The sequence below is a fragment of the Drosophila serrata genome, unplaced genomic scaffold, assembly GCF_035046125.1.
Source record: "Drosophila serrata isolate PLE 108 unplaced genomic scaffold, ASM3504612v1 contig_100, whole genome shotgun sequence".
In the NCBI taxonomy this organism is placed as follows: Eukaryota; Metazoa; Arthropoda; class Insecta; order Diptera; family Drosophilidae; genus Drosophila; species Drosophila serrata.
The window spans coordinates 1256736-1279239 of NW_028256998.1; the positions used below are offsets into that span (position 1 = coordinate 1256736).

The following is a 22504-nucleotide window of genomic DNA, read 5'->3' on the forward strand; positions in this document are numbered from 1 at the left end:
GACACTACAAGGAGTTCATGTGCTTTTGGTATTTATTTTTTTAATTAATCTAACAACATTATCCGTAATGTGTATTATATTTCTCAATACGGCTGAATTGGAGAATTATACCATATTAAATCTAGTCTTTCCAGAACTGGAATTAAAGTTAATTCTTACCTTTGTATTTTTTTAATTTATGCCAAGGCCAGATTTGGTCTAATATCAAACGGAAGATTAAATATCTCTACAGCGAAACATACATTTTTAAAACTTTATAAACTATAAAGTTTTAAGATAATTAATAAACATGCAAATTTTCTTATACAAACTTTTAGAAATAAAATTACTAAAGTGAATATTAAAAATAAAAAAATTGATTTATGGATCACCTTAATCCTTAAAAATTTAGAACAGAAAGTCTTTAGATAAAGAAGATTTTAAATCGCTGCATATAGTTTGTAATATAACATAACCTTATTTGATCCGTACAAAATATAACTTAAAAGTATCCGCTTTAGTAATTAATATTCTCTATACCAGCTTTTTGTTTTAAATAAACTAAATGAACCACTAAAAACTTCCAACACATATGTAAATTATACATTGTGCGGTATGTAAATACCAGAAATATACCAAGCTCAACCTACTTTCACCCATCTGGCAACCCTAGCCTAACCGCTAAACTTCAAACTGATGCTAGCTCTTATTAGTTTGCAAGTTGATTCCACCTTTATCCATTGACTTGATAGACCTGCCTGTTGGAGGTAAACAGATCCCGTTTTCTTAGCGCACGTTACCATCGTCGAACGGAGCGCAAGCAGCCCGTGTGCTTTGTATATACACATACTTGATATTGCCCGCTGATAAGATTTGATCCACTTCTTCTCTCGCACCAAGAACAAGAACAACAACACAGGCCTTGCACTGGGCTCTCTTCGGTCCGAGAGTTGTAAGTCTTATCGGGGCTTATCTACATATTTGCTTGGATCTTATCTCTCGCAGCTTCCCGAGCCCGGAGCAGTCATGTATATGGAATCGTATATGATACACTCGATGGTCAGAGTTTCTGCTTGTATCATTGGCTCGCCACCTGTGCGCTTGTGTTAAATTGTTAAATTTTGTTAATTGTTTTGGATATAACCAGAAAAAGAAATGTCGAAAAACGAGGATACACCGATTGCCAAGTAAGTGGGGAAAGGATGGGTGATGGGTTTATCGTCCGTCTGACTTCCTACGAAAAGTTCCGGCGAGCAAAAGTTCGCCGAAAATAAAATCTCATTTGGGTGAAATTAACATAAAGCGCCAAATGAGCTGCTGATTTGTTAAATAGGCGTAAAAGCGGACCGCGTGGGAGCGGCGACAACTGGTGACGGTTTCCCGGGGTCTCAGGACACTCTAGGTGCGCAGCAAGGCCACCCCAAGAGAAGTTGGATATAAAAAAAAGCGACGGGCAACGTATTTGGATGTGTTTTTTTTATATTTCATCTTCTTCTTCCTGCCGAGTTTTTTTCCTTTGTGCAATTGCGTTGGAAAGTTGCAGAGCAAGTAGTTTAGCGCCATTTACACTTTTCGTAGTAAAAATTACGCGCACTTGCACTGGCTCACACCCACACATGGGCGGGAAACTTATCAACGGGCACATCACACGCACACACCAACACACACACACACACACGTGCTGCTGATGAAGGCGCAGAGGGCGTTGTGGCAGTGGGCGTGGCCTTTAAGTAGTCATCGTAGTTTGCGTTAAGTAACAAAACTTCAAATTGAATTTTTCGCTGCACTTTTCATTTTAGCACCTATCAAAAAAACCCTTTTTTCCAGCGTTTCTCTGCTTTCCAAAGCATCAGCTCATTACAGTGCGACCTGGGAGGGGAAGGACGAGGATTTTCCTGGGAAGGAAAGGCAAAGGCGAAGGGGAAGGCGTGGTTTTCCGTGGGCGTAGCAGTACATTGTGTCTGCTTAAATGCCGCAGTGTTGTGTTGGCACCGGCAACGCTGCGTTTTTCGAGTTGAAGCTTTTCCAAAAAAAGTTTTCGTGTTGCTTCTGCTCCTGTGGCTGCAGTTACTTTTCATTTTCCCCTCACCACCCCTGTACTTCCTGCTTTTGTTTACGGTGGAAAACAAGCACATTTCTATAGAAACTTGGTTGCAAAAATGTCTAACGAAATGTCACCATTTAATTATACAATTAGTCCGGGTATTTACGTGACATTACAAAGCGCAATCAACCTGAGTAACAAAGACAAGATCTTTACCTTTTTCCACTTTTATTGCCTTTTATATTTGTTTATATATAGGAAAGGTCACTTCAATTTTTATTAACAGCACATAAAATATTTAAAAATGGAGTTTAAGTCTATACAAATTATGGTTAACTATAATAATGTAGTGGCTATTTATCTAGAAGATCTTCTAACATAGATAATTAATTTTAAACTTAGCCGTTGAAAAATTAATGTTAGAATCTTCTTATACAACAAAATATATACAGAAAGGAGCGAAATACTCAACATAAGTTATTCTAAAATCAATGTTTAATTTGTTAATGGTTAAATTGAAAAGACACACTTTCCTTTCAAATATTTAATCCTGCAAAAGCCTTCACATATGTTTGTGCTATTTCAATTCTAGCCGTAATTCCAATAAGTGAATTATATAAAAAACAATCTACATTTTTTAAGCAATCTACATATTTTATATTACCAAACATATGTGTATTAATTTACTCTAAAACTGAGAAGCTAAAAACTAACTAACTCCCATAGTTTTGATCAGCATTTATGCTTTTTATTGTGAGATATATATTTTAACTCCATTTTTTGTTGATTAATTAATTTTTTTTCGGCTTTAAATTGTTGTATTTATTGTGCTTACTCTCTGGAAAAGTCCCCCTGCTAAGTCATCTTTGTTTTCTTTTGCAGACGCAACTCAGATCGGTCGCGGCGCAGTAACTATGGCACGGCTCCGTCGTTCCACCTGCTGGAGCAGGGACAGGCAGGTGCCAATGGAGGCGCTGGCAATGGCAACAACAATCACCCGGCAACGCCCTCAACACCTGCACAAATTTTTTGTTTACACGGGCGGTCCAACAACGTGGAAGGTAAGCCGGCAAAAGGGGTTAAACGCGGAGCGGGTGCTGCGACAAACGGCAACGGAGGAGGCCTTCCGTGTCGCTTTCAATCAGGGCGGACTCCCTCCGAGCAATTTGCAGTCATTCATAAATTATCAAGAAAACGCAGCAGGCAGTGACATTTTGCACTAAAAGTCAAATGCAAACAAATCAAAATCGACAGCGAAAAAAGTCAACAAAATTAGTTTTCACATTGTTATTTTCACGATATTATTATTTTTTCTTCTTGTGTATGTGTATAGTGTGTACTAGTGTAGTTGCTTGATTGTTCTTAAGTGTTTGTTGTTTTTTTTTTTCTTACTTTAATCGAAAATCGGAAAACAGTGCGCTGCCTGCCGGCTGTGTGTGTTCAGTGAGAGGAGCTGTAATATCGGATAAATGCTCGCTAATTGGCAGCCGGCACGGAAATCGTCGGAAATGAATGATGCCCGGCTGTGCCGGAAAGCGGCGAGTTCGCTGGATAAATGCCGCATGGAAATGCTTCACGAATATGGTGAGAAACAACTTGCCACCTCCCCGAATTCGGTTCCGCCATCAATCAGCCGATGATTCTCGAGAATGGCCAACCAAATTATGGCGGACCTGAACCACTTCAGCACACCACCCACAACCCATGACTTCCCTCTCACAGCATCTCTGAGCTATAATCAAAATTTATGCTCTTTGCCGACACACCGCTCCTGGGAGCAGACCGCATCCCACCACGGACATACATATGTCATAAATCGCAACGTAACGTAAGGCTTGGTCCCATAATTTACGTACGACATCGTCGATGAACCAAATAAATGTTTGCCTCATTTTTTCTTGTCCCCTACTCCAAGGAGTACGTCTCCGAATGTTCCAATACCTAGAGATCGATGTGGCTATGCCATCAAGTTTATATTTTAATTTCCTTTGCAGCGTCTGCAAGTTGTTACATTATTTGTACCCCGCTTTTTTGAGAAGTATATTGGGCTGGAGAAAATGTATGCAATAGTAAAGCATGATTGGTTCTGTCAAGACAAATTTAAATATAATATAAAAATGCGGTAAAAGGATCATTTTTTAATTTAAAAGAAACATTAATCTTTAGATCCATTTTTGTTTCTTTGAAGTAAAGAATTTTCTGCAATTTAATAGGTTATTCTTCTTGCTTCGTTATCAAAGTTTAAATAATAGTATAAACTCTGGCAATCTTGTCAATCTTTTCCTGATAGATACTCTTCCAAAATGTCCAAGACAGTTTTATGTTTAATAATGTTTTCTTCGTTCTTCGTACTCATAAAATTAAACTCAAAAACATCTTGGGAAATGTGGATACATATATGTAAATTTTTCTATTCCATTTAATATCCTTCTAATCTATACTATATAAAAACGATACAACAATTATATAAAAATTTTCCAATTGATTTTCCAACGGGTTCTATGTTTCTGACATAATTTAAAAGAAATTCTTAAAACACTGCATTTTTAATTAAAAACAACGACGTTATAATATTTTATACTGAAAGTATACAGAACTTTCCGATTATTCCTATTACATCAATATGGTATACCTTTTTTTTTAAATATTTAAATGTATCTAGTGAGTTAATGTTGGAAAAATATTCAAGTTATATTGATTTCTATTATTTAGGTTCCTTTTAGATCAGCTAAATGATATAGGTGTCTACTTTTTATAGAATATCAACCTTATTTATATAATTATAAAATGTGAAAACAGTCATATTTCGGAATAATTAAAAATATCATCTCTACTTTTATAGTTTCCTTAAGCCCCCTTTTTATTACCTCTTAATTATTTCGATCTTTATTGTGTTGAGAGATATTTTAACTGATAAAATTTAAACCCTAAACTACTGGGCATTTAATAGTCGCTAAAACTAAACAAGTATATCCCCGTTTTTTGATGATTCGATTTATTGGCAGACGAACGAGTTCTGAAATGAAATTAACTTGTGTCTAGACAAGGTGGATCCGCCGTTGAGCTCCGAAATGCACATACCTTGTATACTTTATAGTCAGCTCACATGAATATTATATAAGCGTCTTGGGGCGCTCGGTGCATTCAATCATTGTACGAGCCACTAGCTCCCCATTAGATACTTGTGCAGCTGGATGCAGCTGCTTTGATTTGCGCTGGCCCGTAGTTAGTCGTTCGTTAAACGCGGTCCAGATGCGACCATTTGCAAATGCCGGAATACTAAGCAGCTGCAGCCACAGAGGTCCGTGCATTGTTCCCATGAGTAGTAGTAGGAGTGTGGATCTATTGTTATCGAAGATTTCTTCGATTTTGGGCAATGGATAACAAGCTTAAGGAGGCGGAAACAAGACCAGGTAACTTGCTAATGAGCAAGGATAAAGGGATAACTACAATGGGAATATATACTTTTAGTTACAAGTTAGAATGGAGAGAAGCAGCAAATCAAGGGAATAAGGGAGCTTTAAGTTTACAAAAACACTTGACTCTGTTTGAGATGTTTAATAATTGAATTTCAAACTATGAGTAATATATTTGATAAATACTAGAAAATAGTAATAGTTATGGGACACTAATATGGAAAGCAATACATATTGATTAGCTATTACTAGCCTTTTTAGGGCTTTAACTACTGCTACTAGTTTTTGTTTTAGTAAATTCATAAATAAATGCAAATTGTTGTGTTATAACACCCTTTGGACGAACCTTGGATCACCTTTAACTGTCCCAACGTTCCAGACAAGTTCTGTGTGATATTTGCACATAATGGAACGCCTTCTTTTCGCGAATTCTATTCAATTCAATTAATGGTGGTGACCCAGCAGCACTTGGTTCGTCGCCATCCCATTCCCCACTGGCATCGATCCCCCATTCTGCATTAATTATTTATGAATACAAGTACTCTGTACAATTGTTGCCATGGCATGGAGGAAGCAAAGGAGGAAACGGGCACCGAGCACGTTGTGAATGCCAAGGCAACCATGTGTCCCAACCTCACGGGGACCTCAACATACTTTCCGCAGTGCGCAAACAAACAAGACGAACGTTACGGAACGGAACGGTCCAAGGCGACCAATTAAAGATGCAGATGGATCGGAGTTGTTTAAATTGCAAGTACGACGATTCTTATGCATCAGCGTGCTGCTGTTGCTTGGAGCGGAGCCGGATGCGGGTCTAATAGGTGAAATTTCCACATGCTCTCGCAGTTGCAGCGACTTCGCCAGTACCGGGTGGGCCTTGGTTATGCACAGGAATTTAATTTCGCTGCCGGCCTTGTTACTGCCATTGTGTGTGTGTGGAGTGTGTGGCGAGCATGGGGAGGCGAAGGCTGCGAAGGATGTGCAGGAAGTGGAGGTGGCAGGAGCAGGAGCAGAAGGAGCAGAAGGAGCAGGAGCAGGAGCAGGAAGCGGTCGCCGGCAGACGGAGGCCACGCGTCGGTGGCCTTGTGCTGGATTCAAATGAAGAAACTGCGCTCACAAAGCCACCACATCAGCGATGAGCGGGGCTCCTTATGTCAACTGCCACGTAGGAAAAACAACAAGTTATTTTAACATATACAGAACGACCCGAAAACATTGATTTTCTTTAATATTTTGTACCATTTATGGAAGTATAGCAATCAGATAGAGGAGAACAGATCTACTTTTACAGGAAATGATCATTAAAGTGTAACAAATTTTAACCAAGTCATTCAATAGTTGCTGTGACTGTAAGATCTCAGAGTAATAATTCCACAATGTTAATATAGTTCATAGAAGAAGGAAGCTAGGGACAAGTATATCTAAGTAGTAGATTGTAGATAAATATATACAAGTGAAACCCATAATTAGAAGATCTTGTAATACTCGGTTCAGATCGGTTTATTACTTTTAATGAGTTAATCTTGAACTTGATTAAAATTCAAAGAGAGATGGGAAAATCACGAGCTCACCTCTATGCATCCCGTTTCCAAAAGAAGGCAGCCCAGCTCAGTCAGCGAAGCATATGCACATGTAGAGAAATCCACCGTCCCCACCGAACATTCTTGCAGCCTTTCCCGCTGCGAACAATGAGCTCCTGGTAGGGAGTGAGAGAGAAAAGCTGAGGAAAATTGAGGAGTGGGAGAAAGTAGGAGCGACCAGAGCAAGTGCAAAGAAAATGCAGCGGAAATGACAAAGCATGAAATACGGCTGCGACAAATGCAATAAAGTATTTAATAGACTGCTCCTAGCCGACCAACCAACCAACCAAGCAGCGAACCAAACCGAGCCAAGCAACTACCAACTTTCGCCTGTCACTGACACCCCAAAAGGAGAATAAAACCAAAAAAGGGGAAAAATACCATAAAAACAAGCGCAGAAACTCTCGGAAATGGGCCATATAGCGTATCCATATGGGAGGGGCGTGGCAGTTGGGAGCAGCACCAGGAGCTGGAGCAGCATTGGCGGTCATTATTCACGTACCATGTTAAATAAATTTAAATGCCTGTTTTGTAAATATGTATTGCATGCTCAACGGCATAACGGATGGTCGAAGGGAAAACGAATTCCCCACTCCCGGGACTCAATGCGCTTCACATGTGTGCAATGGCACATTGTTAATTTAACACTTAAAAAATCATTTAAATATCCTTAAGCAGGCCTTAAGGAAAACTATTGGGTTACTTTTCAAAACAATATTCTATTTACATTGTTGAATAAATACAATTTTAGCAATGAGTTCTTGTAGAAGCAAACATTGCATATGTAATAAGTTGGTTAAATATAAATAGAAAGGTGCCTTGATTTGAATTGAATTAAATTAAATAAAACTCTTATGTTAACAGAACCTTACTAATTTATTAAATAAGTTGCAAGTTAAGAAATGTATGTAGAAACCGAAGGATAAACTTCTACACTAATTGCAAAGAAAGTCTAAGGTTGATTCGCTAATGATAACCTTTATAGTCTTGTAAATTAACTACGAATATAAAACACTATACCATATTTTATTCAATATTTTTGTTTAATTTTGTACTAATATATTTTATAAATCTATTTCAGTCCGGGATCATTGCCATCGTGCCCGGAGCGAGGGAGTTGATATTAAGGCGCGACGAAAGCTGATCATAGCCAGTATCTTGTGTTTGGTCTTTATGATTGCCGAGATTGTGGGTGAGTTTTGGGAGTTAATACTCATAGAATGAATATTCCCTTCTTAATGGTCTCTGTGAACTCTCCTACCTGTTATATATACTATACAACCTGACAAAGAAGTCTTTTTCTTTATATTCACGTCTGTTGTTGATCTTTTTTTTGCGCTGCTTTTCAATTCCCAAACTAATTTTGCTCACCTCCAAGAATCCTGAGCCAACAAATATATACAAAAAAAAAAAAGTAAAAAAGGGAAAAGCGAAAAGAGTCAAACAATGCGGAAAGCAAAAAAGAAAAGAGTATAAAAGAAACAAAAAGGAAAAAAAAGGGACTCGAAGGAGACGTCGACGAGACGATTAAAAACTGAGAACCGGAAGTGCAACAATATGGCGACCGGAAGGGCTTACTGTCTGCTGTCAACCGTCCTCCGTTTATGACGGCCCAGGGGCGCCTGAAAGGGGATGCGCTGGCGGTGGTTATACAATAAACATTTAATTTTCGAGGGACGGCAATGTCGTTGGGGCTTCGACGGCTGCCGTCGTTAATCGTTTCGCAATTACCTACAATGTTCCATTCCGCACGAGGGTGGGGCAGGAAAGAGGATTTCTTTTTTGTCCCACCTCGCTTTGCACTTTTCTTTCTTTCTCTCGCTTTCAAATCGAAATTGTTTTTCCGATTGTGCAAAATAGACAGAGTGCCTGGGACCAGTTGAGAGCTCCTCCTTTTTACTGTTTTTCAACGAGAGCCAGCGGCTTGTAACCCTCGTCCCCGCATACGCATACCTTCAACCCCTTTTTGGCCCCAAATATCAACGTCCGCAATTCCCACAGATTGTCGAGTTAATTTTTTGCACATTTATTTATTCCCAAATCCGACCTGGAACAGGTGGCGTCCTATCGAACAGCCTGGCCATCGCAACAGACGCCGCACATTTGCTCACCGATTTCGCCAGTTTTATGATCTCGTTGTTTGCCATCTGGATTGCCGGGCGACCGTCTACGCAACGGTAAGTACTTTCCAACTCCCAACTCCGTCAAATAAAGACACTGCCAAAAGTCATTCCTACAGGGGGGAAGGGAAATCAATAAAACGTAAACTTTCAATCTTTTCTGCATTTCTTTTTTTGTTCTTTGTCGCTGGCTGGTGCTTTGTGTGCGAACCTGGTGACTTTCAGACCTTGGTCTGGGAAATCCATAGAAATTACTTTAATACCTTTTACTTGCAAGGTATATTCGTATTCGTGGAGATGATATTAAGAACTAGAAGAGCTTAGATGTTTTATTAAGAAGATACCTTCTATATAGGGTAAGGGGTTTTGTAAAAATAGTTATGTTTAAAGATTCTGAAAGCCTTGGGAAATGTATATGTTATGTATGTTAGGTAGACATAAATTTTGATCTATAATTTTGGGTTTGTTTTAGAAAAGCTCCTTATCTCTTATTCAGGAGACAAGGATTCCAAAGAGGACACAAACTTTTATATAATAACTGTAACAAAATATCGTTTACAGAGTATAAAGTACTTAATATAAACATGAACATAAAATACTCTAAATACCCTGCTAGTTTAAGTTTTCTTTTCGTATATTTACTCGACTATTTTGATGTTGTCGACCATTCTGTTTTATTTTATTAATATATTCCAGCAAAATAATGTATCTGCATTGCCCTGCAATTCATATTCCACTTCTATGCGCTTACGCTGCCACCATAATTTCTGTCGCTTGGCTGGGCCATTATCTTTCTGTCTGTGTCTCTGTATTTCCCCATTCGCCATCGTCTAATTAGGCGAAAAGCCTGTTTCAAAATTTCCCATGCTTTTCCTGTGGCATCTCTGGCCGATTTTGTTGCCATTGCAACTAGGACTGCCAATTTGTTCTTTTTTCAGACAGATGAGATGTTTCTTAAGCGGAGATAATAGTTTTCAATGTTCTATAATAAAATATTATACTTTTATTTACTAAAAATGTACTATTGATTTCTTGAATTCATTTTAGCATAGTATACTTTTATAATGTGCACTTTAAGTGTTTCGTATTTCTAAGAAGAGTTACAGTTGCTTTCATTAATTTTGTAGTCAAACTCTTTCAAGTGACCTTGATCTTTTTAATTCCAAAGTATAATTTTAATATTTATATATCTTCTTGCTTAACGATTTCCTCATCAAAATTATCTTCTATATCGAAACCCTTCAATGCGAGTTATCTATCTTATTTTCAAAATGAGCTTGTTTGCCAACACTGACTGCTGCTGGTTGCTGCTGCGCACTGTAGTTTCGGCCGTTGCACATTTTTCAATTGGTCCTTGGGACCGTTCCCTCCTGGCCGCCACTCCATTGCATCCGTCTTGTGGCAGACTAGGAGGGAGGCAAGCGGCACGTTCGGCTCATTCATGCAAAAATCTCACTCACTCGACGACTCGACTGCAGCCACAAAGTGAATAATGAAAAACTTTTGCAATTTCAAGCGTGTTGCATGGTAATTTTGTAAATTTCGCTGCTGCCACCAGACTCAGACTTGGTCTTCTACGCCCCTTGTGCGTTGATGTTGCTGCTGTTCCTGTTTCTGTTTCTGTTCCAGTGGCTCTTGTTCCCTCTGGTTGCTGATGCTGCATGCTGCATGTCTGCTGCTGCTGCTGCTGCATGTTGCAGCCACAGCCTCAGCCTCAGCCTTAGTCTGGCTGAATGCTTTTCGTTTTGGCAGGGTTTGGGCTCCAGTGTGCGGCTCGCCCTTCTACCTTCTTTTGGGTCTGGGGCCCGCACCACCCTAGAGCTCTAGAGCTGGCGTTGCCGAGTTGACAAGCCTAATTTATCAAAACAAAACACATTTGCACAATTGCAAAGGAGAACGCAGAAAACGAAATGGCAAAACGAACGAAAACTAAGCACGGTACAGTGGAATGACTCGATTAGATCCTGCGGTATTTCACGGGGTAATTAGAGTGACATTTTGTGCATGTTCTACCTTTTGGTGTGGTATTATTTATTGAGGGAGTACCGAGAACATGCAACTGGGAAAAGCATTAGAATTTCTTTTAAAACAATAATTAAATTAAAACATAGGTAAGCTAGCTAAAAAGATGTTATGTGATTCTTTTGTTATAGTCATCATAGAGTTATAAATAGGAAGAAGTTGTTCAGCAAAGTTCTTTCATTTAATTTATTGTTTTTTAGGGTAATTATTTGATGACGCGTTTAAAGTAATTACCATAAAATCTTACACTCATACTTGTTAGTTCTAAATACGATCAACTAGATGCACTAGATCATTTTTAATAGCATTTTAAAATTTATATAAATGAATGTTCAAATGCTTTTTGAACGTGGCTTGTTTAACTTGATATTTACAAATAATTTCTAGTAAGGAAACAATATTATTGATATTGAAAATTGAGGGATTCAATATATTTTTATAGGAATTGTCGAAAAGAAAAATTTTTATAATGTATTTCATATTTCAAATTCTTGATCTAAGAAATCTAAGATATACCACCCATAAATTAAGTATCATACTATTTTAATATCTCAATTTAAATATATCAACAATTAATTATGTTTATTTTAAGATTAAAAGATTTTGTTTTGTAAAGATATTTCAGTTGACAATGAGAACTTTTCATATTAAAGGTATATGTATATATAATATTATTAAGAGTCTATTAATTATATTTTTCTTGAGTGCAAGTGCATGCTATCTCTGAAAATTATATACGTAGTTCTATAATCAATGATACATTTAATGACTCAAATTCTTCATTTTAAGTTTAGAATTTTACTAAAAATTCCTAATTTTCTTCTCTATATTTTAAACGGTTGCCCAATGATCCATTTTGTTGGCTGCCAAAAAGTTTCGCTGGCACTACGTACAGCGCCATATTTTATTATCGCTAATCCCAATTAAGTGTATTTGGGTACTTTCTTTTAATTATCGCACCAGTGTACTCCCGTTGCTCCGCCATTGAGGTAGCGATGTTTCTCTGCTCCGCCATTGGGGTTGCAGGCGGACGAAGGACGAAGGACGAGGGACGAAGGACGACAGCAGCAGGCGGTCATTAAGCAAATGGCTGCACTTGCAACGCCAACTGCAAGGGCCTGGCTTACATATATATTTGTACACACACACAGAGAGAGAGAAAGCCCCGCAATACATTGACACTGGAAGAGGTGGAAGAGGGGGGCACAGGACGGATGTTTGCTGGAAATTAAATTGTATTATTATGGCGAGACATTCGTTGCTGTAGCTGCCTGCTGCCTTCTGGCATCACATTAGTTAGCAGGCTGGCAAAATTGTTGCCTTTTGCCATTATTTCAATTTTATAACGAGAGTGGTTGGCCCTCACACCGCCTCTTCCTGCGCCTGTTGGTGGGTTGGTTGGTTGGTTGGTTACCTGGTCTGGCCAGGCTCTGGTTTTGGCTCGCTCTGATGTGGCTCTGTGGCTGGTTTGCTTTCTGGTCTGGGTTGGGCTTTAATTGAACGACCCTCGACCTGGTCTCCGGCGTCGTTCAGGTGTTGACTTTGACCTAACCAAAAAATAATATACGAAAAGAAGTAAAGGGACGCACATGCAAAACGCTCATTACATTAGGGAAATACTGGAGCAGTCCCAATTCTCTGCCGAACATTATCATCTGGGCGGAGCACCACGCCCCTCTTAAAAAAAGAACAAGCCCATGGGACTCGGAATTAAAATAGCATTTGACAAATTTTGGCCACATTTATCATAACGTGTTCAGTTTTAAATAGGCCACCGTTTATATCATAGAGGTGGGATAAGGATAATAATCCTTCAAGTTATCTTATGTTCATAAGAAATTCTTTAAGTAAGTTTTAAGTCATCAAAATTTCAAGATATATTTTAGATACCAAAGAATGTGGTCCAGTATAAGACTTAGGCAGATCCCGCTTTCCAATTTTTATGTTTAGACCTTCACTTCACTTATCTTCTCTTTGAAAATATATCTTAAAACATACTTCCTGTTTTGTCTTCCACAGAATGTCCTTTGGGTGGTATCGTGCCGAGGTTATTGGCGCCATGGCCTCTGTATTTATGATCTGGGTCATCACAGGAATCCTAGTTTGGTTGGCCATTGGACGCCTCATCAATGGAGACTACGAGGTGAACGCCAAGATCATGCTCATCACTTCGGGTCTAGCCATATTGGTCAATGTCATGTAAGTATTCCTCTCGATATGCAGATCTTTGATTGCAGCTGTCTGGCATGTCTACTGACTGCTCTGTCTGATTCCCGCGTGCCTGCAAAAGTTTTTCTTGTTTTCCCCTGGGCAGTTTTCCAATTGCAATTGCCGCAATCAACTTGTCCAGGGCATGGGGCAGCAAATGGGTCAACTTTGTGCTGCCAATGTCTTCATGCCCATTCCCATTCCCATTCCGGCTTTTGGCTGGCATTCCCTTACGTATCCGCCAGTTGTTGCGGCAACTTTCTCCACATTTTAGCGACAACTTTTTCCACAAGTTTAGAATTTCTTTTCGTTTCGTTTCGTTTTTTTATTTTTCTGTCAGCGTTAACAAAGGCCAAAAGCGATGGCAACGAGAGGAGTTGCTTGTGTTTGTGTTGGCTATCCGCAAAGGTGGAGAATTCTCTAGGCGGTACGGGGTAACTCGCCAGCGTGGAGGGTTTTAATATTGTTCGAATTGGTGGTGCCGTGCCATTGGGGTTTTCCCCCTAAACGTTGGATTTAATTTCACTTTGTGAGGCTAAAAATAAATCGACACTGGTGAATTTAACGCCTTATTAAATTCAATTTTGCTTGTACAAGGAACTCAATATTTCCTCTTGTTTTAAAGCATTTGCTGCAAAGGTAAAGAATTTAGAATAAGCCTTAAATGAAGATCAAATTAAGTATTCATTTGCCTAATTAAAACCTTACATTTCACTGGTTTCGAGTAGAGCATTCCCTGTTCACCTTCTAAATTTTCCTAATCGCTGCTCTTGTTTTGATTTCGTTGAGTGCAGCACCTGCAAACATCTGCCCCCCGCTCTTCTCCGCCAGTCCCTGCTCCCATGTCCCCATTGATGCTCATTCATGTGGCTGTCGAAGCATAGTTTTTGGCGCATAAATCGCAACGTTCAATGCCGAGCTCACACACACAAGTTTTTCCCCAAAACGTTACCTAGCGTTACCCCCGTTTTTCACCTCTTTCCCGGTGCTTGTGTGTGGCATGGCTCTTGTTGTTGGCAGCTAAGCGGGTAGAGCAGAATTTTCCAGTTGACGTTGGCATTTTCAGTGTTTGCCACTTGAATTGTTTGATTACGTGAATTGATTGTGAAAAACGTGCAGCAGAAGCAACTCTCCAGGCTTAGAGCTCTGGCCAAGCCAGGGGAGAAAATGGCCAGTAGGAGACGGGCAGGTAAACAAGAAGAGGACCGCGGCTAGGGCCATCTTCGGAAGCTGCCATAAAAGTGGGAAGTTAAGTCAAGTCAATGCTCCCGGTTACTATTTGGACTTGTAAGTCTGCCATACACTTGAAATCATATTATAAAACCGATGAAATCATTCTTCAATCGTTGCTTTGCCTAATTAATATAAGGTTCTTTCTGGCTTGAAATAATATCATAAGAAAATATTTGATTTTAATCGGGTTTCGTAAAGTTTGATAACAGAACCTGATTTTTATTTTCGTGTAACAATTACCTGTGATCGAACAATAGAATAAAATGGTCACCTTTTGCCTGCTATGCTTTTGGGCGAACGACTTTGCAGTCATTTTGAACTATTTTGCTTATTGAAGGCTTTTTACTTAGTTTCATTTAGTTGTTGAGCTCTCTCTCTCTGGGTATTTAATTTATATTTATATTTTTATTTTTTGCCAGTTTTTAGTTCAATTAGCACAATGCCAAAAATAGCACAGAAACACACTCAAACACATGCGCACGCACAGAAGTTTCCGGCTCGCTTTTTTTTGTGCTTCTGTAGTTGTTGCTGGGTTAACTTTTGAGTGGCGGCAACGACGTCCGTCGACTTCACATCGTTAAAGCGCCCATTAGAGCAGTGCCAAAGCAGCGGCGAAGCAAATGGAACAAGATCAGGGGGAAAATGGTAGGGGCCAAGGGGGTGGGAGTTAAATAACCAGTAAAAGTACAGGGAAACATCATCCAATGAATATAGATTCTAATCGGTAGTCTACGTGATCATCTTTGAGAGCATTATGTTTTGAAAATAGATTAGAAACCTTTAATTTTAAAGTTCATTATTAATAACTGACCGAAACAGAAAAATATCTGAAATTCATCGAAACAAAAACAAACTAATAGAATGTTGTTGAGCACCTAAAAAACCCAAAATGAATTATTCCCAGTAATTCCAAACTTACCTATTTCTTTATTTGACTATTCTGAAACCAGATCTTATCTTGGAGATCTGAAAATGAATTGACATACAGTCTAGGTTCCTGTTAATTTTAGATGTTGATTGATATTGACACGGTAAACAACAAATTTTTCACAGCATGGTATTTTTCAGTCCGTAAAATTTGTAAACCGAGGTTAGAAACTGGTACTCAGATGCGAGTTACTCAAAATATTATATAGTCTCCCGAAAATGCTACCCATATAACAGTTCCCAGTCTTTTCATTGATAAATGTTGCTTCACAATCGGATGCAACATTTTTATGGTTCGAGAAGATTCTAAAATTGTATAAAGAAACAACTTAAATACCTTTGCTTTAAATATAAATTAAATTCTATATTAAAATGTATCTTTAACAGAAAGCATAAATATCACATTATAATAGATTTATAGATTATAATAAAAATCATCAAAAATCAAAGCAATTAGTCATGAAGTGAAGTTTTTACTGTATACGAAACATACACTCGAACTCTGGAAAAGCCTGACCTTAAACTGCAAATGGGACATTAGCGAGAGTAAATGCCAGTGAAATATGAGAGGTTTATTCTGGTGGGGAAGCAGTTTTTGGGGCCGAGAGGTGCTAAAGCAATTACAACCAGAATGTGGAGATGGAAAAGCTTAGCAAAGGGAATGAAAATGGCAGAAAACGACAGATGGATGAATGCACAGCGGATTTTTTTTCTTTAAAGCTATCATATAAATTTGGCTCAGAGAAAGGTATAGCAAATGAAAATTCTTCAATCTGTAATTGAAAAGTTTAAGAAAGTTTGGGGATAGTACTTAATTTAGGGAAAATGAAGAGTAAAATATCAGTATGCTTTCAGTTAGAAATAATATTTCTATATGTAGGCTTCAAAATGATTTTTGGATTGTAAATATTAAATCGATTTTTGCTGATTGTTTAAATTTCTTTGAGGTGGTTAAGTTTCCTAAACTTCTCTTCTATGCATATTGTTTCACCGGAAAATATATTTTGATACTTGCCTGTGTTTACTGCTTACTGTTCGCCTCTGCTCAGTGTCCTTTCTATCCACCATCCTCTTGAGGCCAAAACTGGCCAAAAGCTTGTTAGGCGAGCAACTCAATTTCATTTTCAATTCCTTCAGACCCCACTGTGATGGCCTAGCCGGTTTCAGCCGGGAGAAAGCTACCAGGCCAAATGTGGCCATAATTTGTCAAACAGCAAAAAACAGGAGACGTCAGAAAATAAACACAAGGAGCGAATAAATATGAACGGGAATGAATGGAGGAGGACGCGATGCCAGTGCCTGCTGTAGCTTCGTGTGGAGCACAACGCGTTGATGGTCCACTAAATAAATTGTAGGGAGCAGCAGAAAGATCTTGCTACATTCGTGGGGGAGATAGTGATGCACAATCAGCTTTTTCTTCTTACTTGGCCACTGCTGTACTCATAGGTGTCTCGATATTGCTTCAAAAATGGCCAAAATATATTCGAAAAATATTCAGAAGATGATATGTCGATTTCTAGTGGGATTCTCTGGGGTGATTTGTGATTCTATTTAATATTAGTAGCATTAGCACATTAAATAAAATCAATGTTTGGGAACAGTATTAATATTTTATATTTTATACATATGGTATATCATTTCTCTTCAGCCAATATTATCCCCCTTCTTTCCTTAATATCTAAAAATGTTTGCCAAAATTTTAGTAGCATTTCTACCTCGGTCTTTATCACGACCCACCAACCCACCATGGTGGTCAGTGCTGGGTGGTGATACACGTTGGTTCCAGGGATTCCATGCAGAGCACATACGCTTTTTGACTTTGAACATCCGATTGCGGAGGCATTACCCCTGGCCACGGCCACTTTGCCCATTCCCATTCCCAATCCCAATCCCCTTCACTTCTGGTGGCTCGCCTGCCATGGGCTTGTGTGTCCTCGAGCGCAAAAAATGCCAATGTGAGCGACATTCCCCCACCACCACCAGCAGCAGCAACAGCAGCGATTCTCCGCAGGATTCTTCTTCCCCCCCTGCCCGCTAACCCGGCATTGTTGTTCCAACTGCGTCGCTGTAATTTGTAGCGCGCAATGAAGCATTTCCCCTTGATTTTGCGGCATCTTTACTCGCCTCGTTAGTGGCCAACAAACGACAGCAGCCATGACAACACCAGCACTCTGGATACAGGACACAGGGACACAGGGACGCAGGATCCATGACCCGGGACCTAGGAGGTGGGAAACCCAGCAGCGAGCCAAGGAACTGGCGGCAAGTTCGTAGCTTCTCCTCCTGGCAGCGTATATGCCATGTCCTGATTTAATTGACAGGAACATAAATATTAGCGCATATCTTGACTCAGCTCGCCTTGGCGTGGCTTTAGCTTTTGGTCGCGTATGTGACTGTTGCCAGGATTTGCAGCCACTAAGGACGTCTCGGGTCATGCCTGTAGCTCTTGGTCCTGGACGCGCTCTGTTCCCTCCTGTCGCCCGGATGAGCAGCTCGTTAAGCTGTCGGGGATGGAGAGCAGGACCATCGCCAAAGTCCTGGGCTAAGGACAAGGAGGCACGTTTATTGCGCTCATCTTAACGCGCGTTTTACAACCGACTGTTGGTATTTATTTGACGGGCGGTGTGTCTAAATCATTTACTAAAGAGGGTAAAGGATGAAAGTCCAACAAAATGTGGTTTTTTAAGTGTACTGACTGATTTAACTTTGGTCGGTGAGACAATATAATTAAGGTTTTATTTCAAAAACAGTTCTTGTTCATTAAAGAGTTGAGTATCTATTAGATAATCTCTTGGTTAGAACAAAGAAATAATACTTTTAGTGACCTGTAATTGTTATATTTTATGATATTTTCACTATTGATTCCTGAAACCAAACCATAACGACACTGAGAACGTCAAAATGGCTTTGGCTGAACAGCTGACACTCTGTCAATTAGCGTCAAATCGACTTTGGTTGCAGGATACTTTCATGGAGGACTCCGGTCCGATCCCAACGGATGGTTAACTGGAACGTTCCGCGGCTGCTCACTTGGCGCTTTGTGTTTGGCCTGCCAATGGTTGTGCGTAATTTATGCGACTTTATTTATTGATGCCCGGCAGTGCATTGTTTCCACAAAAATCCGGCTAAGTGCAGCCGGCGGCGACGGAGGAGGAGGAGGCGGAGGAGCAGTCGTTTATGGAGCCCCCGTGCGTTGGCATGTCGACGTTGGCCGACGACCATGGCCCTTTTTCGACCCAAAATAGAAAACCCATAAATCTGCAATGTCGGAGCATTTAAAATGAATAAAAAGTCAATGTGCCGAGCTATTAACTGCCTGATGCATGCCGTGGGCCCAGAGGCGGTCTGTTTTTGGGGGCGGCCTGGTCAACTGGTTGCCATTTTCGACAATACATTTGTATATTTGCATGCGGCAATGGGTCCGGACGTACTGAACTGGAGCAGCCCAGATGGGCATAGGGTCGGAATCGGACAGGAGCGGTTAGTTTGGATGGTCGGTCTGCTCGGAGGATCCCTGGCATATACACCTTCCGGTGTGCACAGAGCAGCAAAACGGTGAGCACGGAGGCACCAGGAGCAGCAGGACGAGGAGCTGGTGTCCTGCCAGAATTGTGGTGGAGAGTACACACACACACACACACACACTGGGCAGTGCTTAAAAATATTTATTTTTGGGGGAAAAAAATAAAATAAATATGTAGTTGATTTATGGTAATGACTGCTTAACCTATAGAGTCTAGTTAAACAGTTGTATTTATTTTAAGCAATCAGTTTGTGTTGCACACTTGGTTAGTTGGGTTTTTAAAGTAATTACTAAAACATTTTTCAAAGATTTTAGAGCTTTAACAATGAGAATTCAATATAAAGCTGGAATGCCAAATATATCTCACCTATAATATCTTTAATTTTAAAGCTTTGGTCCCTGTTTGTTCTTTACAAGATGAAGTATCAAAATGTTCTCCAATATATATATTTTTCTTAACTTTAATATCCTTGTTTCCTTGGAATATCAAGTATATATTAGACAAATCTTAATAGATAATCTTAGCTAGCTTTATTTCGAGCTTTACCTTCAAACTCTCCCTTACTTTCGAGGGTTTAAATTTCCGCACTTTATTTGGTTTACGATTTTTTGCACATCTCCGGACCCACTGCTGCTCGGGTGTGACCTGAGTGTGTTTGTTTGACTGTGCGGTGCGACTGTTGTTGGGCATTAAAATGCTGAAATAAAATGCCAAACAATGCAAAAGCGTTGCCCGCATTCCGCTGCAGCCCCGCTTTTGCCGGCAAATAAAGCAGCCGAAAAAGCATTCGGGTGCGTTTTTGTTTTCATGCTGTGGCCGGGCTAACGTGGCCCAGACAGGGACGGGGATTTTTGGGAGTTGTTGGCCGGCACAACATAGCTTGCAACATTTTCAAGCATATTAAATATTTGTGATAGCGTTTTCAATTCCTCTCTTCCGCTCTCTCTCTCTCTCTCTCTCTCTCCACAACAGAATGGGCGTTCAACTGCAACACGGCCACTCGCATGGCCTGGGTGGAGGGCATGGACACAGTCACGGTGGCTCGGCCAAGAGCAAGGAGCAGAAGGGAAAGAAGAAGTCCACCGGCCTGCAGTCCCATGCCCATGCCACATCCACGCCCTGCTCCGCCTCGCCCACCCAGCGCATTGAGGGCGGCGTGGCCTTCGCCCCGGAGGACGCCGAATTGCCCGGCAGCGGATTGCCAACGTATTCCTACCAGAATGCCAAGCTGGTAGATCCAACGCTGGATTTGGAAATTGCAGCCGTGCTGGCCGAGACCGCACCGGGCTCCCATCACCACGGAGGGTCGGCGGGTCGCGAGGCCGTCAACATGAACGTCCGCGCGGCCCTCATCCATGTGATTGGCGATGTCATCCAGAGTGTGGGTGTCTTTGTTGCCGCCGGTGTGATCTACTTCTGGCCGGAATATGCCATTGTTGATCCCATTTGCACCTTTGTGTTCTCCATCATCGTCCTGTTTACTACTTTTACGATCATGAAGGATGCGCTTTTGGTGAGTGAAGAAAATGGGAAGAGAAATGCTATTTAAATTGCATGTAATTAATTATATTTAATTCAAAATCAATAGTCTTAAGCTTAGCCATCATTTACTTAGGGATTTCAGTTGAATTAATGCAACATTTCACTCCCACTAATCATTGGTCCTTTTAGCAGTAAGCATACTTTATTTTCAGTACCAAAATAACTCCTTTTAGCTTGTTAACTTTTGGAAATATTATCTAATGTATGTTTGTTTGCACAAATAATTATTTATAATTGATTTGATATAATTTCAAAGCTGACCAATCGCTAAAACCGCGCATAATTTTAGCAAATCAGTTTAATTACATTCCGCTCTCTCTCTCTCTCGCAGGTCCTGATGGAGGGGACTCCCAACTACATGCATTACACCGAAGTCCTTCAGATATTCCAAGGCATCGAGGGCGTCGAGCGGGTGCACAACCTGCGGATCTGGGCGCTGAGCATTAATAAAGTGGCGCTATCTGCGCATTTGGCCATTGGTAAGTAGCGCCTCAGGGCTTCAACCAGGACCAGGCCAAGCCGAATCAGACCAGAAAGGTCGTGTTGGGTGGCCTATGCACTTAGAAAATATAGATCGCTTTCAATCTAGAAATTTAATTTGAAATCTTAATATATGATTTTTATATAAATGTAAAAGATCTACATTTGATAGAAAAGCAATTAGGAAATTGTACGCTTCTAAAAATAGAAAATTACTTTCCTAACCTAATGGCAAATAGTATTTTGGGCAAGTTTAAGATTAATTTACATAACTTCCTAGTTTTTTAGAATTTTCCCAAAATTTAGGGATTAAATTTCTAAACTTAGCCTCATTTGTTTCGAGTGTGTCCTGATGCATGTGTTTTCCAGGGCTTTGTGTCTATATGTGTGTGTGTGCGAGTGTGTTTGGGCGCGCTTTTGGGCATGGATGGTAATTATCCCAATGGATTTGTTGTTGTTTTAAGCTGTTTTCCCACTGCGCTGCTGGCCCTGCTCCGTGGCCATGTCCATGGGCAGACAGTGAGCAATTAGCTTAATTATTTTTGAAATGGCTTTTTAAGCGTGGACAATTTTGATAGAGCGAGAGCCAGAGAGAGAAGGAGGGAGCAGTGGAGTTTGGCTTGGCTCCGTGGCCCCCATTAATGTTATCCTTCTGATACCGCTTAATCGTTTCCTTCTCCCTCTCCTTTTCCCCTCACAGCTGCTAATGCCAATCCGAAGCAAATCCTGGACGCAGCCACCTCGGCGGTTCACTTGCGTTACAACTTCTTTGAGACGACCATTCAGATTGAGGATTACACGGCCCAGATGGAGAGCTGCCAGCAGTGCAATGTGCCCGAGAAGTGAGGGTCCTGAAAAAAGCGCACAAAATACTATAATATTACTTCAATATATTCAGTGTTTTGATTTGTCATTTAAAACAGAGATAAAGACATCCTAATTGGTAAACAAATTCATGATGCTGGCTAGACCAGATAAACAAATCAACTACAAAATATATATATTATTAAAATTAGAGTTTATGTTTATGTTTCTTCTTAGTGTCTCTATCAGAGCACCACAAATCCCGGGGGCTGGTTAAATAAATAGCCTATAATAGGCAACCATCACAGCGAACGTTGGTTTACATATGACAGCATCATACTTTGCACTTCATCATAACTTGGTGGCTCTGTGTGTGTGGTGCGGCGGTTGATAAATAACATCCAAAGTGTAATCTGAATAATGCGGAATACACGACAATTTTTATACTCAGCCCCGGGAGATGTAAGAACTAGGAGGGATAAATCTCCAGTGTGGGTTTTGGACTGTTTGTGATCAAAGCGATTGGTTCTGCCGATGGGTATATAATTTTTAATCGGATTTCCCGCTTGCAATCTCTTTACCTGAACCTAACTCATCCACTTTTTAAACCACCAGAATTTTTTTT

General features: G+C 40.1%; 1 protein-coding gene across 5 annotated transcripts; it reads left to right on the forward strand.

The window, feature by feature from the left end:
* The first annotated feature begins 997 nt into the window (after positions 1 to 997).
* On the forward strand, positions 998 to 22090 carry ZnT35C (solute carrier family 30 member 3). 5 transcript variants are annotated; one of them, XM_020954960.2, is made up of 8 exons: positions 1001 to 1166; positions 2906 to 3084; positions 8101 to 8211; positions 9076 to 9196; positions 13181 to 13360; positions 20026 to 20566; positions 20927 to 21074; positions 21776 to 22090. In XM_020954960.2, the coding sequence occupies exons 1-8, from the start codon at positions 1135 to 1137 to the stop codon at positions 21919 to 21921; spliced, it is 1458 nt and encodes a 485-aa protein (XP_020810619.2). In that variant the 5' UTR covers positions 1001 to 1134; the 3' UTR covers positions 21922 to 22090. The 5 variants fall into 5 exon arrangements, with proteins under 5 accessions (XP_086697218.1, XP_086697219.1, XP_020810619.2 ...); XM_086841091.1 differs by lacking the exons at positions 1001 to 1166; positions 2906 to 3084 and adding exons at positions 3193 to 3344; positions 3439 to 3607; XM_020954961.2 differs by lacking the exons at positions 1001 to 1166; positions 2906 to 3084 and adding an exon at positions 3215 to 3607.
* The last annotated feature ends 414 nt before the right edge of the window (positions 22091 to 22504 follow it).

Excerpts from the sequence above, each read along its gene's own strand:
- ZnT35C (XM_020954960.2), top strand. The coding sequence starts at position 1,135 with ATGTCGAAAAACGAGGATACACCGATTGCCAA. Across the intron at positions 1,167-2,905 it reads GAGGATACACCGATTGCCAA|ACGCAACTCAGATCGGTCGC; the intron begins GTAAGTGGGGAA and ends TTTCTTTTGCAG. Across the intron at positions 3,085-8,100 it reads GCGGTCCAACAACGTGGAAG|TCCGGGATCATTGCCATCGT; the intron begins GTAAGCCGGCAA and ends AATCTATTTCAG.